The following is a 22832-nucleotide window of genomic DNA, read 5'->3' on the forward strand; positions in this document are numbered from 1 at the left end:
CTATATTAAATATGTGAACTAACACCCTCTAGTGGTGAAAAACTGTTAAAATGCAATCTGAAAGAGGTGGGCTTCAAGGTCTAAGAAATTAGCATATGAACCTCCTAGGATAAGCTTTCAACTAAGAATACCAAGAGAACAAAGCAAAATTGGTGATAAAAGTAAATTGGAAAATTGTTTAAAATTACATGCTCTATCTGAATCATGAAAGTTTATTTTGGCCTAGACTGTCCCTTTAACCTAAGCATTAAGAACCATTATTGCTTTCAGCGCAGGACACTCATCTATCCCTCTCCTCCTCTAGCAGCACCTGGGCTCCTAGAACCTCCTTCCGCCTCCAGGAATTCCTGCGCTGCTCTCAGGGAATCCAAAAATTTCGTCCCCCTAGCAGTGGCTATTTTCAGTTTGGCCGGGTATAGCAAAGAAGCCTGCCTACCTTCTCTGTGCAGCTGGGAACATATGGGGGAGAATTCCCTTCGCCTCCGCATGAGATCTGCAGAATAGTCTTGAAATAACAAGATCCTAGAGTTCTCATAAAACACCTCCCCCATTTTCTATAGCTGGTCTTTCTGGCCCAACTCTATGCGCTCTTTCTACACTATTCAGCAGCGCATCAGCGGGGATATTCAGGAGATCAGGAAGGGTTGTTTCTGATATATATATATATATATATATATATATATATATATATATATATATATATATATATTATATATATATTATGTTATATGGGTAATTTGAAACTCACATATTAAGCATATTGAGGGTAGCCTTGAAACTTGCATGAAGTCCAGCAAGAAACATTCCATGATGATATTTTCCTTTTGTATAAGTTGTAACATATGGTTCTAATATAAGATCCTCTCAACAATATGCTTATATGGGCATATTCTGTTATGTGCTATAACAACATTCTTATTTCCTGTGGGCCCCTTATGCAGATGTGAAGTCAACTACGTTTTTTATATATTTCCTGTGACCTCATGTATGACGTATAATTCACTATAAAGTCTTTGTGTGTTTTTCAATAAATGGGAATCTTGTGAAAACACTCAGTTGCATGTGTGTGATTTCAGTGGTCACCCCAGGGCCCTGAAGAAAACGTGTGCTGATCCCTTATCAGCCAGAGCAGAGCTAAGAAACAAAAGAAGTAACCCTACAGTTTCAACGAAATTTAAAATAGCCGCTGGCTTTACAGATTCAGACAGGCCTAGTAAGCGAACATTGTTCCGCCTAGACCTGTTTTCTAAGTAATCAATTTTTTGTTGCAGCGCTACTGACTGCTTCTCTAGAGATATAATTTTACCAGTATTACCATTTTGCGTGTCCTCTAAATCAGAGACCCTTGTTTCTACTTCAGATACCCTTGCTGAGAATTGTTTAACCTCTTCCGCCAGTGTATCAACTCCTTTCTGAAGGTTCTCTATTTTAGGTAAAAAAAGGGTAGATATCTGTTTAACTATAGGGTGTGGATCCAGAGAATGACTTTCTTGCAAGTCAAAAGTGGATGCTTGAGTGCCAATGTTTGAGCCTATTTTAGCCCTGCGCTCAGTATTTTTGCTACGGCTTGCCATTGTAGTTGGAATTAAATATTTATCCATATACTACTAGGCCACTCACTTTTTAAATGAGGTGGGCACAGGTCACAATTATCTCAAGAAACACTAGATGCCCTAGCAAATGAGTGCCTACCAGCCTTTATATCATATGAGAGAAACATGTCATGTGTTCCCAAAGAGAACCGTCTAAGGCATAATTAAATGAACTTTTGAGATATAGCAACACCTATGTCATAGGTTGCCTATAGGCTCCCAGCGGCAAACCACTAACGATCCTGTAAAAGCAAAGTTTAGTTAAACCAATATCATCAAATTAAATTAAGAACATGCAAGTTTTTTTGTTTTTTTTTTTTCAAATGTCCAGAGGGCTACTGCCGTGAAAGCTGCCTTTAACCTGCACCAGTACAGGCCCTGCAAGGGAATATGTGCTACACCCTGTAAACAAAAAGGTATTAATCATACAGTGGCACAAGCAAATTTATATTCAGGTGCACCGTTATTCAATTAACATGACAGTCACGAGGCTTCAATTGGTATTATGATCCCTAGAGTGCAATGGAGGCAGAATCATTTAAATATTAGATGCACAGAGTTGGGATTCTGCTGCAGCAAACAAGGATAAGTACTGCAATTGGGTATTTGTTCCACCAGTTCTCACCGTCTCCTGTCAAGTAGGTTCAATTGCAGAGATGTTTACAGACAGTCCCCTGTGACAGTTCCAAGTGTGTCTGCCCTAAATTATGCCCCTGCTGCAACAAAAAGTTTTTCCTTTTCCACCCCTTTCCTCTCCTCTCTCTGGGGGGGGATTCACTGAGCTATCTGTTCCACTACTAAAGACTCCTCTTGTCTCCTGTGATCCCTCCCTAGTTTTACCAGTTGGGGGAATTTATGTGTAATGTTCCAAGCCCATCAAGCCCCGCTGACCCCCTGTATGATCTCTGATGTAATACACTGTTTATAAAAGTGATAACTGGCTTGGGGCGCTCAACCTCTATATGGAAAAGTGTCAGTGTCACTCCGATCAGGGTAGCAGATAAGGGGGCTCTGAGGTGCGTACCATAGATTGCTTACCACCTTCAGTAGTATGGGTCCCCACTCCAAATCCGCTTAACAGGACTAATCCTCAGAGCGGCACTCAAATTTTCGCGCCACTTGTCCAGCTCTGCATGGGTTCTCCCCAGAGGTCTGCGGCACTAATCGAGTCGGCTGTGAGGCTATGTGTGTCCCTCCGACGCCGGGCTGTTGCCCTCTTAATCAAGGGATACTCGGCTTTTTCCTCGCTCTACGGCCGTGAAAGGAGTTGCGACCCACGTGGGGCCAAGATGGCGTCGGGCTGACAAAATTTTCTCCCCGGCAAGTTCTCTGCCTCCACCAGTCCGCAACCCGGTCCCGGGTGCCAGCCGGATCTTGGTATTCTCTCCCGACTGGTGTGTCGGGTATGTCCCCTCTGTGACACTGCTCTATATTGAGGGCTTCGGTGGTGGAGCAACGATCGTCTCACACGAAAAGGGTAGAGAGGAACCTATGGTGTACCTCCTCTCTACTCCGGGCAGCAAAATCTGCCAAGGAATTGTTTCGTTGGGCTCTGGGTATACAGGCAGGCAGACAAAGGTTGTGAAACACATAAAAATTAGTGTCTGGTGGTATCTTAGTGCAATTTCGGGTTACACGGAGCTCCTCTTGCCTGCTTCTTACCCTGAAGCCCTCCCACCGGAAGTACGCTGCTGCTGAATTTTGACTGATAACTTTGCTGCCATTTTGGGACACAGTCACTATAAGCAAATCTGGGCCTAATTTTCATCCATCTTGCAAAAATTACCTCTTAATTTATGAGGTGAAATTGGACTTATTGGAGAAAACGGAAACATTAATCTGGTTATCTGGGTAAAGTATACGCGATTGATATACATATATTTTAATCAAAAAGGTATTTGGTAACTATAACTAGATTGCAGTTAGTAATTTTAAAAGGGCACAATTTCTATTTTAAGCTCATGCTCATAGTCCTGTGTAGCTTAACTAGTCATATTTAGTGCTAAGTAATTCATATTTGCAACAGTATATATATTTTAGAACTTGCCTTAATTGTAGCTAAAATAAGATTTATTTCAGCTCAGATAACTTGGCATAGAAATTGGCTGTTAAAGTATCTTGTTATATTGTTTAACTAGGCACTGTGAAAGTTAGCGATCTATACTCTGGTATTTCATTGTGGTATTTTAATGCAACTCATTGTGAATAAGGTATATTGTAAAGGTACATCTTTTATGATCTTTGTAAGGATATTAAAACAGTTTACGTGTGTATTAATTGATTCATAATCTGGTGTCTATAATTATAATTCAATGTGTTTATAAGTTTAACTTATCGTAAAGAATTTAGGAATAAATCTTGAAATAATTGTTTTGCATATGCATTTTAATTGGGGGTTATTTTAAAGAATAATTAAATAAATTATAACCCGGCCATATACTGACACCTGTGATTACCGTATTGAGTAAACATGTATTGCTGAGTATCCAACCAACGATCCTTATAGCACTTCTATTTAATTATATAGATTTATGATGGTAGTTACATATGGTATTTTTATGTATATAGATTCTCTGTTACTTGACCTCATATATTGCTGAGTATCCAACCAACGGCCCTTATAACACATATTTAATTATATAGATTTTAGATGGTAATTACGTATGGTATTTTTTATATATAGCTTCTCTATCACATGACAGTATCATCGTCGTATCAAGCAATATTGTTTCTTACAGTTTTGAAATTGCCACATGTAACGTAGTTCCCGTATCTAGGGCTCTCAGTCCTGCCCAATATTATTAACTTGTAGCAATTTCTATTAGCTTTCTATATAGCTTGTGCGTCCCCACCCAAATAAATATATGTTACTGGGTATAGTATCATTAAATTCACAAACAAATAAACGTTAAGTATCCTTTCAGTACTTCTATTTGTTTGTTATAATTTTGTAACGTTAGTTACGTGTGATGTGTCTTATATACAGCTCATCTGCCACATTATGATAATCGTATTTTGCAACATATGTTGCTTTCAATCTTAGACCGGTCACATACAAACTAGCTCTTGTATCTGAGGCTTTCAGTACTGCCCAATATTGTTAGCTTGTAGTGCTTTGTATTTAGTAATTTTCCTATATTGCGGTAACTGTTATATTTAACACAACTGTTCTGATTGTTAAAATGACAAACATTGGGACCCACAACCCCTCTGATGCATTTTGCCAAAAACTTGGCTTTATCAACGGCCAAGTTTCTGGCAAAAAGCGTCAGAGGGATGTGTGGGACAATGGGGTCCCAATGTTTGTCATTTTAACAATCAGAACAGTTGTGTTAAATATAACAGTTACCACAATATAGGACAATTACCTAATACAAAGCGCTAAAAGCTAACAATATTGGGCAGTAGTGACTAACTGCTTGTGGAATGATTCAAAAATATCACACGATTATCAGTGGACAAAAAGATACAAACTGTACATTTAAGTTAATTTAATCTATAAGTATTTAAACCTCCATTATCAGGGAATGAATATAAAATAGTGTAAATAATCACTTTATTCATGCCAATATTATACAAGTAAATACGCACAATAGATGTTTTTTGGCATCATTTAATAGGACCAGTAAGTTTATCTGGGAAATCATTAAAATCATAAAAACATAAAACACGGAACCCCAATCTCAAATAAATTCAATTTTGAGATTAGAGATAACTCCCTAAAAACCACTCTTAGAATATTTTCAACACAGCATAAATGTATCTGCAATGATATTAACTCCAATACAGGTCACAAACCCCAGAGGCAGAACTTTTTTTCACTTTCTGCGATGAGATTTTTTGTAGTGAAAATTTTTCTGCAGGTCATTTTTAAATGAAATTCAGTTTTAACATACATTTATTTAGAACAAAATAAACAAATAATCAATATAAACCTTAATAAAAATTATTAAACAAAAAATAAAAAAAAATAAAAAAATAAACAAATAAAACATTTCTTTAAAACATGGTAAACTTTCACATGTAGCATCACAAATTGTTCATACCTGAAGAGGCTAAGAAATCAGCCTATTAGTCTACCTAGGTTTAGCAAAGAATACCAACAGAACAAAAAAAAATGTGATGACAAAAGTAAATTGGAAAGTTGTTTAAAATTTGACAGTTTAATTTTGACTTTACTGTTCCTTTAAGACACTTAAATCCACTTTTATGATCAAATATACTTTGTTCTTTTTATATCTTTTGCTGAAAATCATGCACATATTCTCTGGGCTAGCAGGGGACTGGTGGCTACACACGCTGTCTCTTGCCATTGGCTCACCAGTGCAGTGCATTGCTGTTGACTTAAATCCAGCTGCAGTGTTTTATTTTTAGAATATAAATGGCAGGTGATACGTATGGAGTGTGTAGAAGCAAAATATATATAGGGTTTGTGTGGACAATAAAAGACAATTACAATATATCGAGAAAGTTTTTTAAAGGGACATTATAGTCGTTTTTCATCTTGCAACATTCTCATTGTGCATCTAAAGTTATCTTTTTTTCTCAATATGCATCTGTTACATATTTTTTAGGCATTTTGAGATATTTTAATTTTAAAAATATATATAAGTTCCACTGCCCATGAAAATTTAAGTTGTAGAGCTGGAGCTCCAGTAATTCACTGAGTCCACAACCGACCTGTATTTCTGATCGTATGCACATCAGTGAATCTGCAGCTTCATCCTCTCTGAAGACGCGCAGGCAGCAGAGTTAGCTGTCACTCAATGCATTGTGCCGCCCCTTTATGCCGATTAACAGATCAGTGTCAGTGGTTGCTATAGCAACATAGATCATAAAGTAAATTCCTACGGCACCCATCTTCTAGTATATAGATGGTTTTACTCTGTGTTTTATGGGTCTGACATCCACTTGACCCCCATTGCAAAGTTTAGGCTTTCAGAGTTCCGATCACTCACAACAAAAAGAAAACACTGCGTCTGCGTCTCACAGTAGTCAGCTATTAATCACTGTAGTTGTGAGTGATCGGAACTCTGAAAGCCTCCTCTCAGAGCAGATAATGATCTGTATAGAAGGAGCATAAAAAGTGTGCTGGAATTGCAACAGGGCAGAGCTGGTATGCAGTTTGCTGTACAATATCAGTTTCTCTGCTAGCTGTCGGTGTTGCTGTAGGAAGCCTGTCAGTACCCTCCTGTGAGCAATAACACGTAATAAAGTTTGAGAATAGCCCCTGCCACCACAGTAATTGTATATTCTACCCCAGAACAAACAGACTCTCAATAACAGGGACTCTCTGCCGTTGAGAATTTCATGCAATAACAGGCATATGTAAGGCTATTTTAAAACTATATATTATTGTGATTGCCTAGTGATTTCTCTGATGAAACTAATCGAAAGTGCTCATAGAGCAGGCAAATACCTTTTACAATTAACTTACCGGTGAAAGTGAAAGCTGCCCATTTATTTAATACTGAACCTGAACCGTGGCCATAGCTACTTCCCTTCCTAATTACAATGTCAGAATGAGCTGTGATGTTACAGGGATGAAAGGGAGGGCACGGTGCACATTGACTCCTTTGCAAACATAACGGCTGCAGTGGGGTGATATTAAAATAATGGATTAGTGGCCACCACCTCCTCCTGCAATATTATTGGCAAGACAGGGATCCAGAGAATATTTGGGGGGCACATGGCAGACTGGCTGGTAAAATGCAATGCTAGTCTGGTCAAACAGTGCACTGGTAGCAAGCTTATAGCACAGACTACTAACCGTCGGTCTCTCAGGCAGCAAATTATTCAAAGCAGTGCTTAAAACTAAGGCGGTTGTTGTGAATGTGCACGCAGCGCTAGCTTATTTTCATGCTCTCTTCTCACACTACCGTGAAAGCTTTTACCCCTTCTGCTTGCCCTAAATGTAAAAAGAAAAACATGCCCTGCGGATATGAATTGCGCATTCCTGGCTGCACTTACCTCTCAGTCGCAGAAGCAGAAGCCGTTCTGGCGGGCTAAAAGTAACAATTAAGCTATAGCATCTAAAAAATGTATAAATTTTATGAGCAGAGCAGCCAATAATTTCAAAGTAAAAATGTGCTGGTTGCACTGCACACAGAAAAAAAAATCCTGTTGAAGAAAATTCTGTGCTTAACAGAACTGGCCATTCTTTCTGCAGGCAGGCTCCACTTTCTGCGATATTATCGCAGATCGCACTATGTTCTGCCTTGGGGTCACAAACATTAGCTTGGTAGCAAGGGACTACAAGAATATTAATAAAAATGAACATACCCTACCAGTGGTATTGAAACATTAATTTTCAAATTACTAGTCCCAAAACAAGCAACCATTATTGTGAACAATAGCTCGTAGCTGACAAGCCAATATAGCGGTTACTCTGAACTAATAAACTACAGTATCTCAGAAATATTACATAAATAGAAGAAGGATGGATTGTACAAACTTTGCAGAGAACTGTTTGTACAAACAATGCAGAGAACTGTTTGCAGAAGAATGCAAGTAAAAAAATGTTTTCAAACTTGGCTTAATGCAGAGAACTGTTTGCAGAAAAATGCTAGTAAAAAAAATGTTTTTGTTCATTAAACTTGGCTTGATGATAGTCTGTTGTGTTAATATTTAAAAAGGTTTATAATGCTGTTTAGCATTTAAAATCTTCATTTCAAAGCTTTAAAATTAATATATAAGGTGTTACTTATGTCAATTTTGAGAGGGGCCTGGAACCTAACCTCCTAAGTTTCCATTTGAATTACATTATAAACTGGGTTTCAATTTACAACGGTTTTGATTTACAACCATTGCTTCTGGAACCTAACCCCGGCGTAAACTGAGGGCTATCTGTATTATGCTATTGGTGTACACAATTCTATAGTAAATGCCCCTCTAGCTATATACCATTCATGCATTGTAGTCTGCATGTTTATTTCCATATAATAACTTTTGGAACAGTGGTCCACAGAAATAAATGCTTGGGTAGCACTATATGCCCAGACTAATGTAGAGGCAGGAAAATATGTAATTAAAATATAGCTTTTATTGTTACATTTAAAAAATGGGTAAAAAATAAAGAGTTAAAATCCCTATCAGAAACAATTTTGCTAATATTTCAGTAGTGTCTCACTGATTTGCATGTTAGATAATACTGGGTCTGCACCTATTCTATGTATTTCAATCTGAAGTGATTAATAGTCAGTTAGGCACCCTCACCTAAAGCAGCTGGACAGGAAGATATTGGGAAGTGGCTGCTAGATCTTGTTGCTCGATAGCTAAGGTTCTTGTCAGGGTTTTTTCCGTTTTGTTTGCCATGTGCTGCTGGCAGCCATTTTAATCACCTCTCTTGCCGACTCTGGTGCATACTGTGTGATGCTGCTCATTTCCTGCACTTTTATGACCAGACTGGTGTACATCATCCGTGTGAGACAGGATGCAGTCTCAGAATTGTGATGGCATCACTTATTATTTAAAGGGCCTCTGTTCAGTGTGCTTTGCCCTTGCGTTGTTTCAGTCCTGTTTGTGAGAGCTCCTGTGTATTACCTGGCTGTCTGACATCCCTCCTGGTTCCTGATCCCTGGCTTGTTCCGGACTCTGCTGTTCTCCTTGTTCCCGATTCCAGCTCGTTTGACTACTCGCTTTGGCTTCTGACTCTGCTCGTCTGACTACCAGCTCTGGTTTTGATTCCTGCCTTGTTATTTGACTTGTGGACATTTCATTATTTTTATGCTATTAATAAAGGTGTGATTATTTTTTAACTTCTCGTCTCAGTCTGATTCCTGGCACCCTGACATTACGCAAGGACCATGAATCCTGATGGTGCTAATAATCCACCGTTACCTGCCATCATTTCCAGGATGGATGAACAGGATCACTGCTTGGACCAATTTGAACTAGCCCTGCAAACCCTGCTGACTCGCACTGTATATTTGGACCAAAGTGTCTTGCAAGTTATGGCTGCTCCTGTTTCCGCTGCTGCACCTAGTCCTACCAGGAGCATGTCCGGTTCTGCACCTCTACCTCAGCGTTATGGAGGCGATCCTAATCAGTGCAGAGCGTTTTTGAACCAGGTGGGCATTTACTTTGAGATGTTACCTCAGGCGTTTCCCTCTGACAGAGCTAAGGTGGGGGATTTCTCATCTCGTTACTCTATGACACAGCTCTTGCCTGGGCTAATCCCTTGTGGGAGACTAATAAACCTGTATTTCAAATTACCCTGAATTTGTCGCCTCCTTTCGAAGAGTATTTGATGTTCCGGCTCGCTCCTTCTCTGCTGCTAAACGACTCATGTCCATTCAGCAAGGTACAAGATCTGTTGCTCAGTATGCCATTGAGTTCCATACGCTTGCCACAGAGGTAGGTTGGAACAATGAAGCCCTTGTTGCCGCCTTCTTTCATGGGCTCTCTGATGCGATTAAAGATGAAGTTGCTGCCAGAGATTTACCAGAAGATCTCTGGGCATTGGTTTCTTTTTTTATCCTAATTGACAGCAAGTGAGAGGCCCTCTTTCAAGGAGCGCTTGTGGAAGCCGTTGTCTCCTACGTGTTCGTTCCCACCCATGCCTCCTGGTCCCGAGTCACCAGGTACTGCTGAGCCGATGTAGTTGGGATTCCAGCGTCTCTCCGCGGCGGAGAGGGCCTTTAGGAGGAGGGAGGGGCTCTATTGTGGGTTACAGGGCCACCTTTTGAAGTCTTGTCCTACACGGCCAGGAAACGCTCACACCTAAGGTCCTGTCGGGGGCAGACGTTGGGTGGTTTATCCTCGTCTCCGGAAACCGCTAAAAGGAGAAACCTTTGGTCACGGATGTCCTTTCCTGGGTGGACTCCTCCAAAGTCACCCAGGCTCTTGTTGACTCCGGTGCTGCAGGCTATTTAATTGACAGTGTTTTTATATCAAAGCACTCCATTCCTGTTTTGCCTCGGTCCGTTCCGCTTGCTATTGAGGCCATTGATGGCAGGCCCCTTCAGCCCGCACTCGTTACTCACGAAACGGCTCCGTTGTCCATGACTGTTGGGGCTCTCCATTTTGAAACCCTCCAATTCCAGGTGATAAACTCTCCGCATTTTCCGGTTGTTATGGGTTATCCCTGGCTCCAAAAGCACAATCCCAGTCTCAACTGGCGCACGTCCGAAATTTTGTCGTGGTCTCCGCAATGTATTTCCACTTGTCTTCGGAAACCAGTTAAAGTCTTGTGCACTTCTTCGGTATCTCAATTGCCAGAGGAGTACAGAGAGATCCTAGACGTTTTTGACAAGGTGCGTTGCCTCCTCACCGGTCTTACGGTTGTGCCATAGACCTGCAAACCGGAGACATTCCTCCTCGGGGCCGGGTTTACCCTCTGTTGCAGAGAATTGTGCTATGGAGGAGTATGTTGCCGATGCTCTGTCGTGGGGGATCATCCGCAAATCGTGCTCTCCTGTAGGGGCTGGCTTCCTCTTTGTGAAGAAAAAGGGTGGCAAATTAAGACCATGCATCGATTATAGGGGTCTTAATCATCTTACCATTAAGAATGCTTACCCTATTCCGCTCATTACGGAACTCTTTGATTGCCTCAAGGGAGCTACGGTTTTTCAAAACTTGATTTGAGAGGCGCATACAATCTCGTTAGGATCAAGGAGGGCCACGAATGGGAAAACAGCATTTAACACCAGGAGCGGGCATTATGAGTATCTTGTAATGCCCTTTGGCCTATGTAATGCTCCTGCTGTTTTCCAGGAATTTATTAATGATGTCCTACGAGATATGTTGCAACAGTGTGTTGTGGTGTACTTGGACGACATCCTCATACACTCACCCACACTTGAGGCTCATCGTTCTGACGTTACACGGGTTCTTCAGAGACTACGTGAGAACGGCCTGTTTTGTAAACTAGAGAAATGTGAGTTCCATCAGACTCAAGTAACCTTCCTAGGTTATGTAATCTCCGTTGCAGGGTTCTCCATGGATCTTGACAAAGTTATCTGCAGCTATACAGTGGCCTCGCCCAGTTGGTCTTCGGTCTATTCAACGTTTTTTGGGGTTCACCAATTACTATAGAAAGTTTATTAAAAACTTTTCTTCCTTGGTCAAACCTATCACAGACATGACCCATAAAGAGAATGATCCACTCCATTGGTCACCTACCGCCATTAAGGCCTTTGATGGTCTTAAGACTGCCTTTGCTGCTGCTCCAGTTCTGGCTCATCCTAACCCTGTCCTGCCTTTCTTTCTTGAGGTCGATGCGTTCGAGACTGGAGTAGGTGCCCTCTTGTCTCAACGTCCTACGCCTGACGGTTCCTTGCATCTGTGTGGTTTCTTCTCTAAGAAATTGTCTCCAGCGGAGTGCAATTATGAAATTGGCGACAGGGAATTACGGGCCATAATTTTGGCACTTAAGGAATGGAGGCATCTTCTTGAGGGTACTAGCGTGCCAGCGCTCATTCTTACTGACCACAAGAATTTAACTTATCTAACTGAAGCAAAACGTGTCTCGCCCCAACAGGCCAGATGGGCGCTGGTAGTAAGAATGTTAGGGCTGATGCCCTCTCTCGACAATTTCCTCTGTCCAAGGAGAAGTCTGTACCTACTCCAATTATACCTCCTGACCATATTTTGGCTACCATACATACTAATTTGACTTCTCTCTTGGGGGGAGGAGATCCTGGCTGCACAAACCAATGCACCTCCTGAGAAACCTAGTGGCAAGTGTTTTGCTCCTGAGAATCTTCAAACTAAACTTTTGCACACTTACCACTATCCTAAAGCTGCAGGTCACCCAGGCAAGAACCAAATGCTTTGGTCTGTCATGCGACAATTCTGGTGGCCAAGTCTTCGTTCTGATGTTGCTGTACATGTTGCCTCCTGCTCAGTTTGTGCACAGAATAAGACTCCTCAACGTCTTCCTGTGGGTTTTCTTCCACCTATTGCTAATGGTGAGCGTCCTTGGACACATCTTTACATGGACTTCATTGTCGAGCTCCGTTTCCAATGGCAATACTGTTATCCTTATGGTGGTTGACCGTTTTATTTCTAAAATGTCACATTGCATTCCCTTGGAGAAGTTGCCTACCGCTCAGGAGCTTGCTTCAATTTTTGCCCGGGAGGTCTTCCGTTTACATGGGTTACCCAAGGAGATAGTGTCGGACCGGGGTAGCCAGTTTGTCTCCAGATTTTGGTGTTCCTTTTGTGCTCAAATGGGGATCCAGCTCTCCTTCTCCTCGGCATATCACCCTCAATCCAATGGGGCTGCAGAACGGTCTAATCAAGCTCTGGAACAGTTCCTCCGTTGCTATGTCTCAGATCACAATAACTGGTCTGACCTTGGACAGAGTTTGCTCATAATACTGATATTAAGGCTTCCTCCAAGTTATCCCTGTTCATGGCGAATTATGGGTTTCAACCATCCTTTTTGCCCGATTCATTCATGTCTAGGTATTCAGGCTTTGGAGGAGCATCTCCAGCAACTCCGTTCCACGTGGGTGCAGATTCAGGATTGCCTTCATCGTTCTATGCAGCGCCAAAAGTTCCAGGCTGATCGTAGGCGTCTGCCTGCGCCTTCCTACAAGGTTGGTGAGAGAGTTTGGCTGTCCTCCCGCAACTTGAACCTTCGTGTGTCTTCCAATAAACTGGCTCCCCGTTATGTTGGTCCTTTTCGAATACTCCGACGGGTCAATCCTGTGGCTTACGCTCTTGACCTTCCTCCTGCAATGCACATCTCCAATGTTTTTCATGTCTCCCTCTTGAAACCATTGGTTTGTAATCGGTTTACCACTGTGTTGCCTCGTCCCCGTCCTATCTTTATTGACAACCATGAGGAGTATGAGGTCAGCAGCATTATTGACTCTTGTATGTCCAGGGGCCCGTGTACAGTATTTGGTTCACTGGAGGGGCTACGGTCCGGAGGAGCGTTCATGAGTTCCCTCCTCTGATGTTCATGCTCCCGCACTCCTCCGTGCCTTCCATGCCCGTTTCCCCAATAAGCCTTTTGTCCTCCCGTGGGGGAGGGGTCGTTGAGGGGAGGGTACTGTATTGGTTTTTTCCTTGTTTTATTTGCCATGTACTGCTGGCATCCATTTTACTTACCTCTCTTGCTGACTCTGGTGCATACTGTGTGATGCTGCTAATTTCCTGCACTTCCTTTTATGGCCAGACTGGTGTACATCATCCGTGTGAGACAGGATGCAGTCTCAGAATTGTGATGTCATCACTTATTATTTAAAGGGCCTCTGTTCAGTATGCTTTGCCCTTGCGTTGTCTCAGTCCTGTTTGTGAGAGCTCCTGTGTAACTCTGCTGTTCTCCGTGTTCCTGATTCCGGCTCATCTGACTACTCGCTTTGGCTCCTGACTCGGCTCGTCTGACTACCAGCTCTGGTTTTGATTCCTGGCTTGTTATTTGACTTGTGGACTTTTTATTATTGTTTGCTATTAATAAAGGTGTGATTATTTTTGCACTTCTCGGCTCAGTCTGATTCCTGGCACCCTGATAGTTCTGTGTACACAGATTAATTTAAGTCTGCTAAGCTTGCATAACTTTTCTGCAACACAAGCGGACAGCTCCACCTACTGGCTATTTTAATTAGTCAAGAAAGCAGAAATGTTCCAGCTGGTGCAAAAACCTTTTATTGTGCAAACAGGGATACAAACAAAACAAAGTTTCAGGCTCACAATTAGCCCTTTCTCAAGCTTGACCATAAATAAGTGAACAAACATTTAAATAGCCAAAATGGCGCCAAATATTGTGATTAAAAAACATAATTTATGCTTACCTGATAAATTTATTTCTCTTGTAGTGTAGTCAGTCCACGGGTCATCCATTACTTATGGAATATATCTCTTCCTAACAGGAAGCTGCAAGAGGATCACCCAAGCAGAGCTGCTATATAGCTCCTCCCATCACATGTCATATTCAGTCATTCTACCAAAACCAGACGAGAAAGGAGAAACCATGGGGTGCAGTGGTGACTGGAGTTTAATTAAAATTTAGATCTGCCTTAAATAAATTTATCAGGTAAGCATAAATTATGTTTTCTCTTGTTAAAGGGACAGTTTACTCAATTTTTCTTCCCTTTTAATTTGTTCCCAATGATCCTCTTTACCTGCTGGAGTGTATTAAATTGTTTACAATTAGCTCCTTTACCCTTATATTGGCATTTGAAATTGTTGATTTAGCATGTGGTATCCCCACCTATTCTTAAAGTTTGTGGCCGCGCGTACCAGCTATAGATAAGCTTTGTAAACACAGCCACCAGAAGAAATTACACTCCCAGTCGGATATAGCAGAGATAAGGTAATACAATGTTGATTTTCCATTGTTCTCTCAAAGTACTGGTGATTGTTTTAAGGACAGATATAAGATAAAGAAGCAGGTATATGTGCACAATGTGATACAGTAATGAGATCTGATTATACCTACAAGCTCAACCCATTTTATTAGGTTGTGGCTTCAAAACACAAAATCAGAGCTTTAATATACACAAATAAGCCTTAAAAAGCCAATTTTCATAAATTTTTTACTCTGCAGTTGGTAAAAAAAGCAATTGTAAACACATTAAGGGAAAAACTATTTTACAGTATACTGTCCCTTTAAGTGTAGTCAGTCCACGGGTCATCCATTACTTATGGAATACCAATACCAAAGCTAAAGTACACGGATGAAGGGAGGGACAAGGCAGGAACATTAAACAGAAGGAACCACTGCCTGAAGTACCTTTCTCCCAAAAATAGCCTCCGAAGAAGCAAAAGTGTCAAATTTGGAAAATTTTGAAAAGGTGTGAAGCGAAGACCAAGTTGCAGCCTTGCAAATCTGTTCAACAGAGGCCTCATTTTTAAAGGCCCAGGTGGAAGCCACAGCTCTAGTAGAATGAGCTGTAATCCTTTCAGGAGGCTGCTGTCCAGCAGTCTCATAGGCTAAACGTATTATGCTACGAAGCCAAAAAGAGAGGTAGCCGAAGCCTTTTGACCTCTTCTCTGTCCAGAGTAAACGACAAACAGGGAAGAAGTTTGACGAAAATCTTTAGTTGCCTGCAAATAGAACTTCAGGGCACGGACTATGTCCAGATTATGCAAAAGTCGTTCCTTCTTTGAAGAAGGGTTAGGACACAGTGATGGAACAACAATCTCTTGATTGATATTCCTGTTAGTAACTACCTTAGGTAAGAACCCAGCTTTAGTACGCAGAACTACCTTGTCTGAATGAAAAATCAGATAAGGAGAATCACAATGTAAGGCAGATAACTCAGAGACTCTTCGAGCCGAGGAAATAGCCATCAAAAACAGAACTTTCCAAGATAACAGCTTGATATCGATGGAATGAAGGGGTTCAAATGGAACGCCTTGAAGAACGTTAAGAACTAAGTTTAAGCTCCACGGTGGAGCAACAGTCTTAAACACAGGCTTAATCCTAGCTAAAGCCTGACAAAAAGCCTGAACGTCTGGAACTTCAGCCAGACGTTTGTGTAGAAGAATAGACAGAGCAGAAATCTGTCCCTTTAACGAACTAGCAGATAAGCCCTTTTCTAAACCCTCTTGTAGAAAGGACAATATCCTAGGAATCCTAACCTTAGTCCATGAGTAACTCTTGGATTCGCACCAATATAAATATTTACGCCATATCTTATGGTAAATTTTTCTGGTAACAGGCTTCCTAGCCTGTATTAAGGTATCAATAACCGACTCAGAGAAGCCACGCTTTGATAGAATCAAGCGTTCAATCTCCATGCAGTCAGCCTCAGAGAAATTAGATTTGGATGGTTGAAAGGACCCTGAATTAGAAGGTCCTGTCTCAGAGGCAGAGACCACGGTGGACAGGACATGTCTACTAGGTCTGCATACCAGGTCCTGCGTGGCCACGCAGGCGCTATCAGAATCACCGAAGCTCTCTCCTGTTTGATCTTGGCAATCAAACGAGGAAGCATCGGAAATGGTGGAAACACATAAGCCATATTGAAGACCCAAGGGGCTGTCAGAGCATCTATCAGCACCGCTCCCGGGTCCCTGGACCTGGATCCGTAACAAGGAAGCTTGGCGTTCTGGCGAGATGCCATGAGATGCAGATCTGGTTTGCCCCAACGATGAATCAGTTGAGCAAAGACCTCCGGATGAAGTTCCCACTCCCCCGGATGAAAAGTCTGGCGACTTAGAAAATCCGCCTCCCAGTTCTCCACGCCTGGGATGTAAATCGCTGACAGGTTGCAAGAGTGAGACTCTGCCCAGCGAATTATCTTTGAGACTTCCAACATCGCTAGGGAACTTCTGGTTCCTCCTTGATGGTTGATGTAAGCCACAGTCGTGATGTTGTCCGACTGAAATCTGATGAACCTCAGAGTTGCTAATTGAGGCCAAGCTAGGAGAGCATTGAATATTGCTCTTAATTCCAGAATATTTATTGGGAGGAGTTTCTCCTCCTGAGTCCATAATCCCTGAGCCTTCAGGGAGTTCCAGACTGCGCCCCAGCCTAGAAGGCTGGCGTCTGTTGTTACAATCGTCCAATCTGGCCTGCGAAAGGTCATCCCCTCTGACAGATGTGGCCGAGAAAGCCACCATAGAAGAGAATCTCTGGTCTCTTGATCCAGATTTAGCAGGGGGGACAAATCTGAGTAATCCCCGTTCCACTGACTTAGCATGCACAATTGCAGCGGTCTGAGATGCAGGCGCGCAAATGGTACTATGTCCATTGCCGCTACCATTAAGCCAATTACTTCCATGCACTGAGCTACTGACGGGTGTGGAATGGAATGAAGGACACGGCAAGCATTTAGAAGTTTTGATAACCTAGCTTCTGTCAGGTAAATTTTCATCTCTACAGAATCTATATGAGTCCCTAGAAAGGGAACCCTTGTAAGTGGTAATAGAGAACTCTTTTCCACGTTCACCTTCCACCCATGCGACCTCAGAAATGCCAGAACTATCTCTGTATGAGACTTGGCAGTTTGAAAACTTGACGCTTGTATCAGAATATCGTCTAGGTACGGAGTCACCGCTATGCCTCGCGGTCTTAGTACTGCCAGAAGTGAGCCCAGAACTTTTGTAAAGATTCTTGGAGCCGTAGCTAATCCGAAGGGAAGAGCTACAAACTGGTAATGCCTGTCTAGGAAAGCAAATCTTAGGTACCGATAATGATCCTTGTGAATCGGTATGTGAAGGTAGGCATCCTTTAAGTCCACTGTGGTCATGTACTGACCCTCTTGGATCATGGGAAGGATGGTTCGAATAGTTTCCATTTTGAATGATGGAACTCTTAGGAATTTGTTTAGGATTTTTAAGTCCAAGATTGGTCTGAAGGTTCCCTCTTTCTTGGGAACCACAAATAGATTTGAATAGAATCCTTGCCCGTGTTCCGTCCGCGGAACTGGGTGGATCACCCCCATTAGTAAGAGGTCTTGTACACAGCGTAAAAACGCCTCTTTCTTTATTTGGTTTGCTGATAACCTTGAAAGATGAAATCTCCCTCGTGGAGGAGATGTTTTGAAGTCCAGGAGATATCCCTGAGATATAATCTCTAACGCCCAGGGATCCTGGACATCTCTTGCCCACGCCTGGGCGAAGAGAGAAAGTCTGCCCCCCACTAGATCCGTTTCCGGATAGGGGGCCCTCTCTTCATGCTGTCTTAGGGGCAGCAGCAGGTTTCTTGGCCTGCTTGCCCTTGTTCCAGGACTGGTTAACTTTCCAGCCCTGCCTGTAACGAGCAACAGCTCCTTCCTGTTTTGGAGCGGAGGAAGTTGATGCTGCTCCTGCCTTGAAGTTACGAAAGGCACGAAAATTAGACTGCTTGGCCTTTGATTTCGCCCTGTCCTGAGGTAGAGCATGGCCCTTACCTCCCGTAATGTCAGCTATAATTTCTTTCAAGCCGGGCCCGAATAAGGTCTGCCCTTTGAAAGGAATATTAAGCAATTTAGATTTAGAAGTCACGTCAGCTGACCAGGATTTAAGCCATAGCGCTCTGCGCGCTTGGATGGCGAATCCGGAGTTTTTATCCGTAAGTTTGGTTAAATGTACGACGGCATCAGAAACAAATGCGTTAGCTAGCTTAAGTGCTTTAAGCTTGTTCATAATTTCATCCAATGGAGCTGTGCGAATGGCCTCTTCCAGAGACTCAAACCAGAATGCCGCCGCAGCAGTGACAGGCGCAATGCATGCAAGGGGCTGTAAGATAAAACCTTGTTGAACAAACATTTTCTTAAGGTAACCCTCTAATTTCTTATCCATTGGATCTGAAAAGGCACAACTATCCTCCACCGGGATAGTGGTACGCTTAGCTAAAGTAGAAACTGCTCCCTCCACCTTAGGGACCGTCTGCCATAAGTCTCGTGTGGTGGCGTCTATAGGAAACATTTTCCTAAATATGGGAGGAGGGGAAAAAGGCACACCAAGTCTATCCCACTCCTTGCTAATAATCTCTGTAAGCCTTTTAGGTATAGGAAACACGTCAGTACACACAGATACCGCATAGTATCTATCCAACCTACATAATTTTTCTGGAATTGCAACCGTGTTACAATCATTCAGAGCCGCTAATACCTCCCCTAGCAATATGCGGAGGTTCTCAAGCTTAAATTTAAAATTAGAAATCTCTGAATCCAGTCTCCCTGGATCAGATCCGTCGCCCACAGAATGAAGCTCTCCGTCTTCATGTTCTGCAAACTGACGCAGTATCTGACATGGCTCTCACCTCATCCGCGCGCTCTGTCCTTAACCCAGAGCTATCGCGCTTGCCTCTTAATTCTGGCAATTTAGATAATACTTCTGTCATAACAGTAGCCATGTCTTGCAAAGTGATTTGTAAGCGCCTCCCTGATGTACTTGGCGCCACAAAATCACGCACCTCCTGAGCGGGAGGCGAAGGTACTGACACGTGAGGAGAGTTAGTCGGCATAACTTCCCCCTCGTTGTCTGGTGATAATTTCTTTACATGTAAAGATAGACTTTTATTTAAAGTAACATCAATGCAATTAGTACACAAATTTCTATTGGGCTCCACATTGGCCTTTAAACATAGTGAACAAAGAGATTCATCTGTGTCAGACATGTTTAAACAGACTAGCAATGAGACTAGCAAGCTTGGAAATACTTTTCTAAATAAATTTACAAGCAATATAAAAAACGCTACTGAGCCTTTAAGAAGCACAAAAAGCTGTCACAGTTGAAATAACAATGAACCAAAATAGTTATAGCAACCAATTTTTCACAGTAAATGTATTAAGTTAGCAAAGGATTGCACCCACCAGCAAATGGATGATTAACCCCTTAATACCCAAAAACGGATAACAATTTAATAATTAACGTTTTTATCACAGTCAAACACACTGTCACAGGTCTGCTGTGACTGATTACCTCCCTCAAAATGAATTTTGAAGACCCCTGAGCTCTCTAGAGACGATCTGGATCATGGAGGATGAAGTAGACAGATTGTGACTGAATTTTTACTGCGCAAAAAAGCGCTAAAATAGGCCCCTCCCACTCATATTACAACAGTGGGGAAGCTCAGAAAACTGTTTCTATGCAGAAAACAAAGATGGCCATGTGGTAAAAATCATGCCCCAATAAGTTTTATCACCAAGTACCTCACAAAAAACGATTAACATGCCAGTAAACGTTTTAAACATACATTTGAAAAGTTATGAAGTGTTATTAATAAGCCTGCTACCAGTCGCTTTTACTGCAGTTAAGGCTCATACATTATTTCAGTATTAACAGTATTTTCAGAGTCAATTCCATTCCTTAGAAAAATACATTCAGTGTACACCCACTCATCAGCCTAATACCAGTCGCTATCACTGCATTTAAGGCTGAACTTACTTTACATTGGTATCAGCCATTATTTTCTCAGTCAATTCCATTCCTCAGAAAAATAATTTACTGCACGTACCTCGTTTGCAGGGGGGCCCTGCATGCTATTCCCCTTTTCTGAAGTTACCTCACTCCTCAGATGAGAACAGCCAGTGGATCTTAGTTACGTCTGCTAAGATCATAGAAAACGCAGGCAGATTCTTCTTCTAATGCTGCCTGAGAACAAACAGCACACTCCGGTGCCATTTAAAATAACAAACTTTTGATTGAAGAAATAAACTAAGTTAAAAAAACACCACAGACCTCTCACAGCGACCTATCTTTAGTTAGGCTGCAAGAGAATGACTGAATATGACATGTGAGGGGAGGAGCTATATAGCAGCTCTGCTTGGGTGATCCTCTTGCAGCTTCCTGTTAGGAAGAGATATATCACATAAGTAATGGATGACCCGTGGACTGACTACACTTAACAAGAGAAATGGTACACTGTTGCCCTCTAGTGAACAGCAACAATATAACATCCAAACATTTATTAAAGTGCATTTTGATGACTGAATATATCGCCACCTAGTGAATAATAATCATATTGTCTAACAAATATATATTTAACATGTGAAAAAAATTAGCATATATAAAAAATATAACTGTGAATCAATTTATCAATATATAAGTGACAAAAGTTAATATATTCTTTACAATAAAAATTTAAAATGCATTGAAAATTCAATTAATCATTTGATATAATAACCACAATACATCAATTTTATGCTATCTTAATTCATTGCCTATCACATCAGTAGATTGAATCAGTAGACTGACACACTTGCATCTTGGTCAATATTGGATATTCAACACTATATGTACACACACACACTCACAGACACTAAGTCTCATATAAATGCGTGTATATGGGCACACATATGTGCATATATAATTTGAACAGTACAATACCTGTAAAAAGAGACTTTTAATATCATTCTTATTTTATTGAGTTACCAAAAGGCAGTCCAATTACATTCCCTATTCAAGCCTCTCGGCCACAAGGTGCACAATTCATTTATCCAAAATGTTTCTCGCCTACTCAGTATATTCTCCTTATCACCCCCTCTTGTAGGTGTATTAACCCTCTAAAAAGTGACCAGCCACAGGAGCATCCTTCTTATCACAACGAATATTCGACTTGTGCTCTGAGATCCTTTCTCGTGCCTCCCTGGTCGATTGACCAATGTACATCAAGGAGCACGGACATTTAATTGCGTAAATAATATACTCAGACCTACAAGTCAAATATTCATTGATAGAATACTTCTTACCCGTGTAAGGGTGACAAAAAGTGTCACCCTTGATCATTGAATTGCAATTAATGCAAGATAAACACTGGTAACATCCTTTTCGTTTTTGGCCAGTTATTGTACTCTGAACATTTTTCTTAACACCAATATCAGCTCTCACCAATTTATCTTTAGTATTAGGACTACGTTTATAAGCCAACATAGGTGGTAATGAAAAGGCACCTATATCTGGGTGACATTTGGATAAAATATGCCAACATTTCCGTATGATTTTATTAATTTGATTGCTCCTTGTATTGTACTGAGATATAAATTTAATTCTCTCCAGATTTTTAGACCCATTTTTGGTTATCCTCACTGTTTTAGATTCATCTCTAGTTGCACTCACATTCTGTTTTATGTCCTTAATTAATGATTTAGGATAACCCCTAGAGATAAATTTATCAGACATCTCTTCCAGACGTACCTCCTTAATGGCTGAATCTGACACAATCCGATCAACCCTTAGAAGTTGACTCTTTGGGACTGCCGTAAAGGTAGAGGGTGGATGGAAACTCTCAAACCACAAGGTATTGTTTTTATCCGTAGGTTTGGAATAAATATCAATTTTCAAACCATCCTCACCTTTATAGGCTTTTGTATCCAAAAAATGGATTGAACATTCATCATATGTTAAAGTAAATTTAATGCCATTAACTGAGCAATTAAGATCTTCTACAAATGCCAGTAAGGCTCCAATGTCACCATACCATATGCCAAACACATCATCAATAAAACGCCACCAAGTGGCACCAGTAATTAAATTTATCTCTAGGGGTTATCCTAAATCAGTAATGAAGGACATAAAACAGAATGTGAGTGCAACTAGAGATGAATCTAAAACAGTGAGGAAAACCAAAAATAGGTCTAAAAATCTGGAGAGAATTAAATTTATATCTCAGTACAATACAAGGAGCAATCAAATTAATAAAATCATTCGGAAATATTGGCATATTTTATCCAAATGTCACCCAGATATACTGTAGGTGCCTTTTCATTACCACCTATGTTGGCTTATAAACGTAGTCCTAATACTAAAGATAAATTGGTGAGAGCTGATATTGGTGTAAAGAAAAATGTTCAGAGTACAATAACTGGCCAAAAACGAAAAGGATGTTACCCGTGTTTATCTTGCATTAATTGCAAT

The 22832-nt window shown here is 41.3% G+C and overlaps 1 protein-coding gene across 1 annotated transcript in view; it reads right to left on the reverse strand.

The window, feature by feature from the left end:
- Positions 1-1911: 1911 nt before the first annotated feature.
- LOC128647338 (uncharacterized) overlaps positions 1912-22832 on the reverse strand; it is a 78917-nt gene continuing 57996 nt past the window's right edge. Inside the window, exons 3-4 of the mRNA XM_053700122.1 lie at positions 21668-22456; positions 1912-1994 (exon numbers count right to left, since the gene is read on the reverse strand). Coding sequence (XP_053556097.1) covers positions 1912-1994; positions 21668-22456 — 872 coding nt within the window. The remainder of the gene's footprint in view (positions 1995-21667; positions 22457-22832) is intronic.

The sequence above is a fragment of the Bombina bombina genome, chromosome 2 (genome assembly GCF_027579735.1).
Source record: "Bombina bombina isolate aBomBom1 chromosome 2, aBomBom1.pri, whole genome shotgun sequence".
In the NCBI taxonomy this organism is placed as follows: Eukaryota; Metazoa; Chordata; class Amphibia; order Anura; family Bombinatoridae; genus Bombina; species Bombina bombina.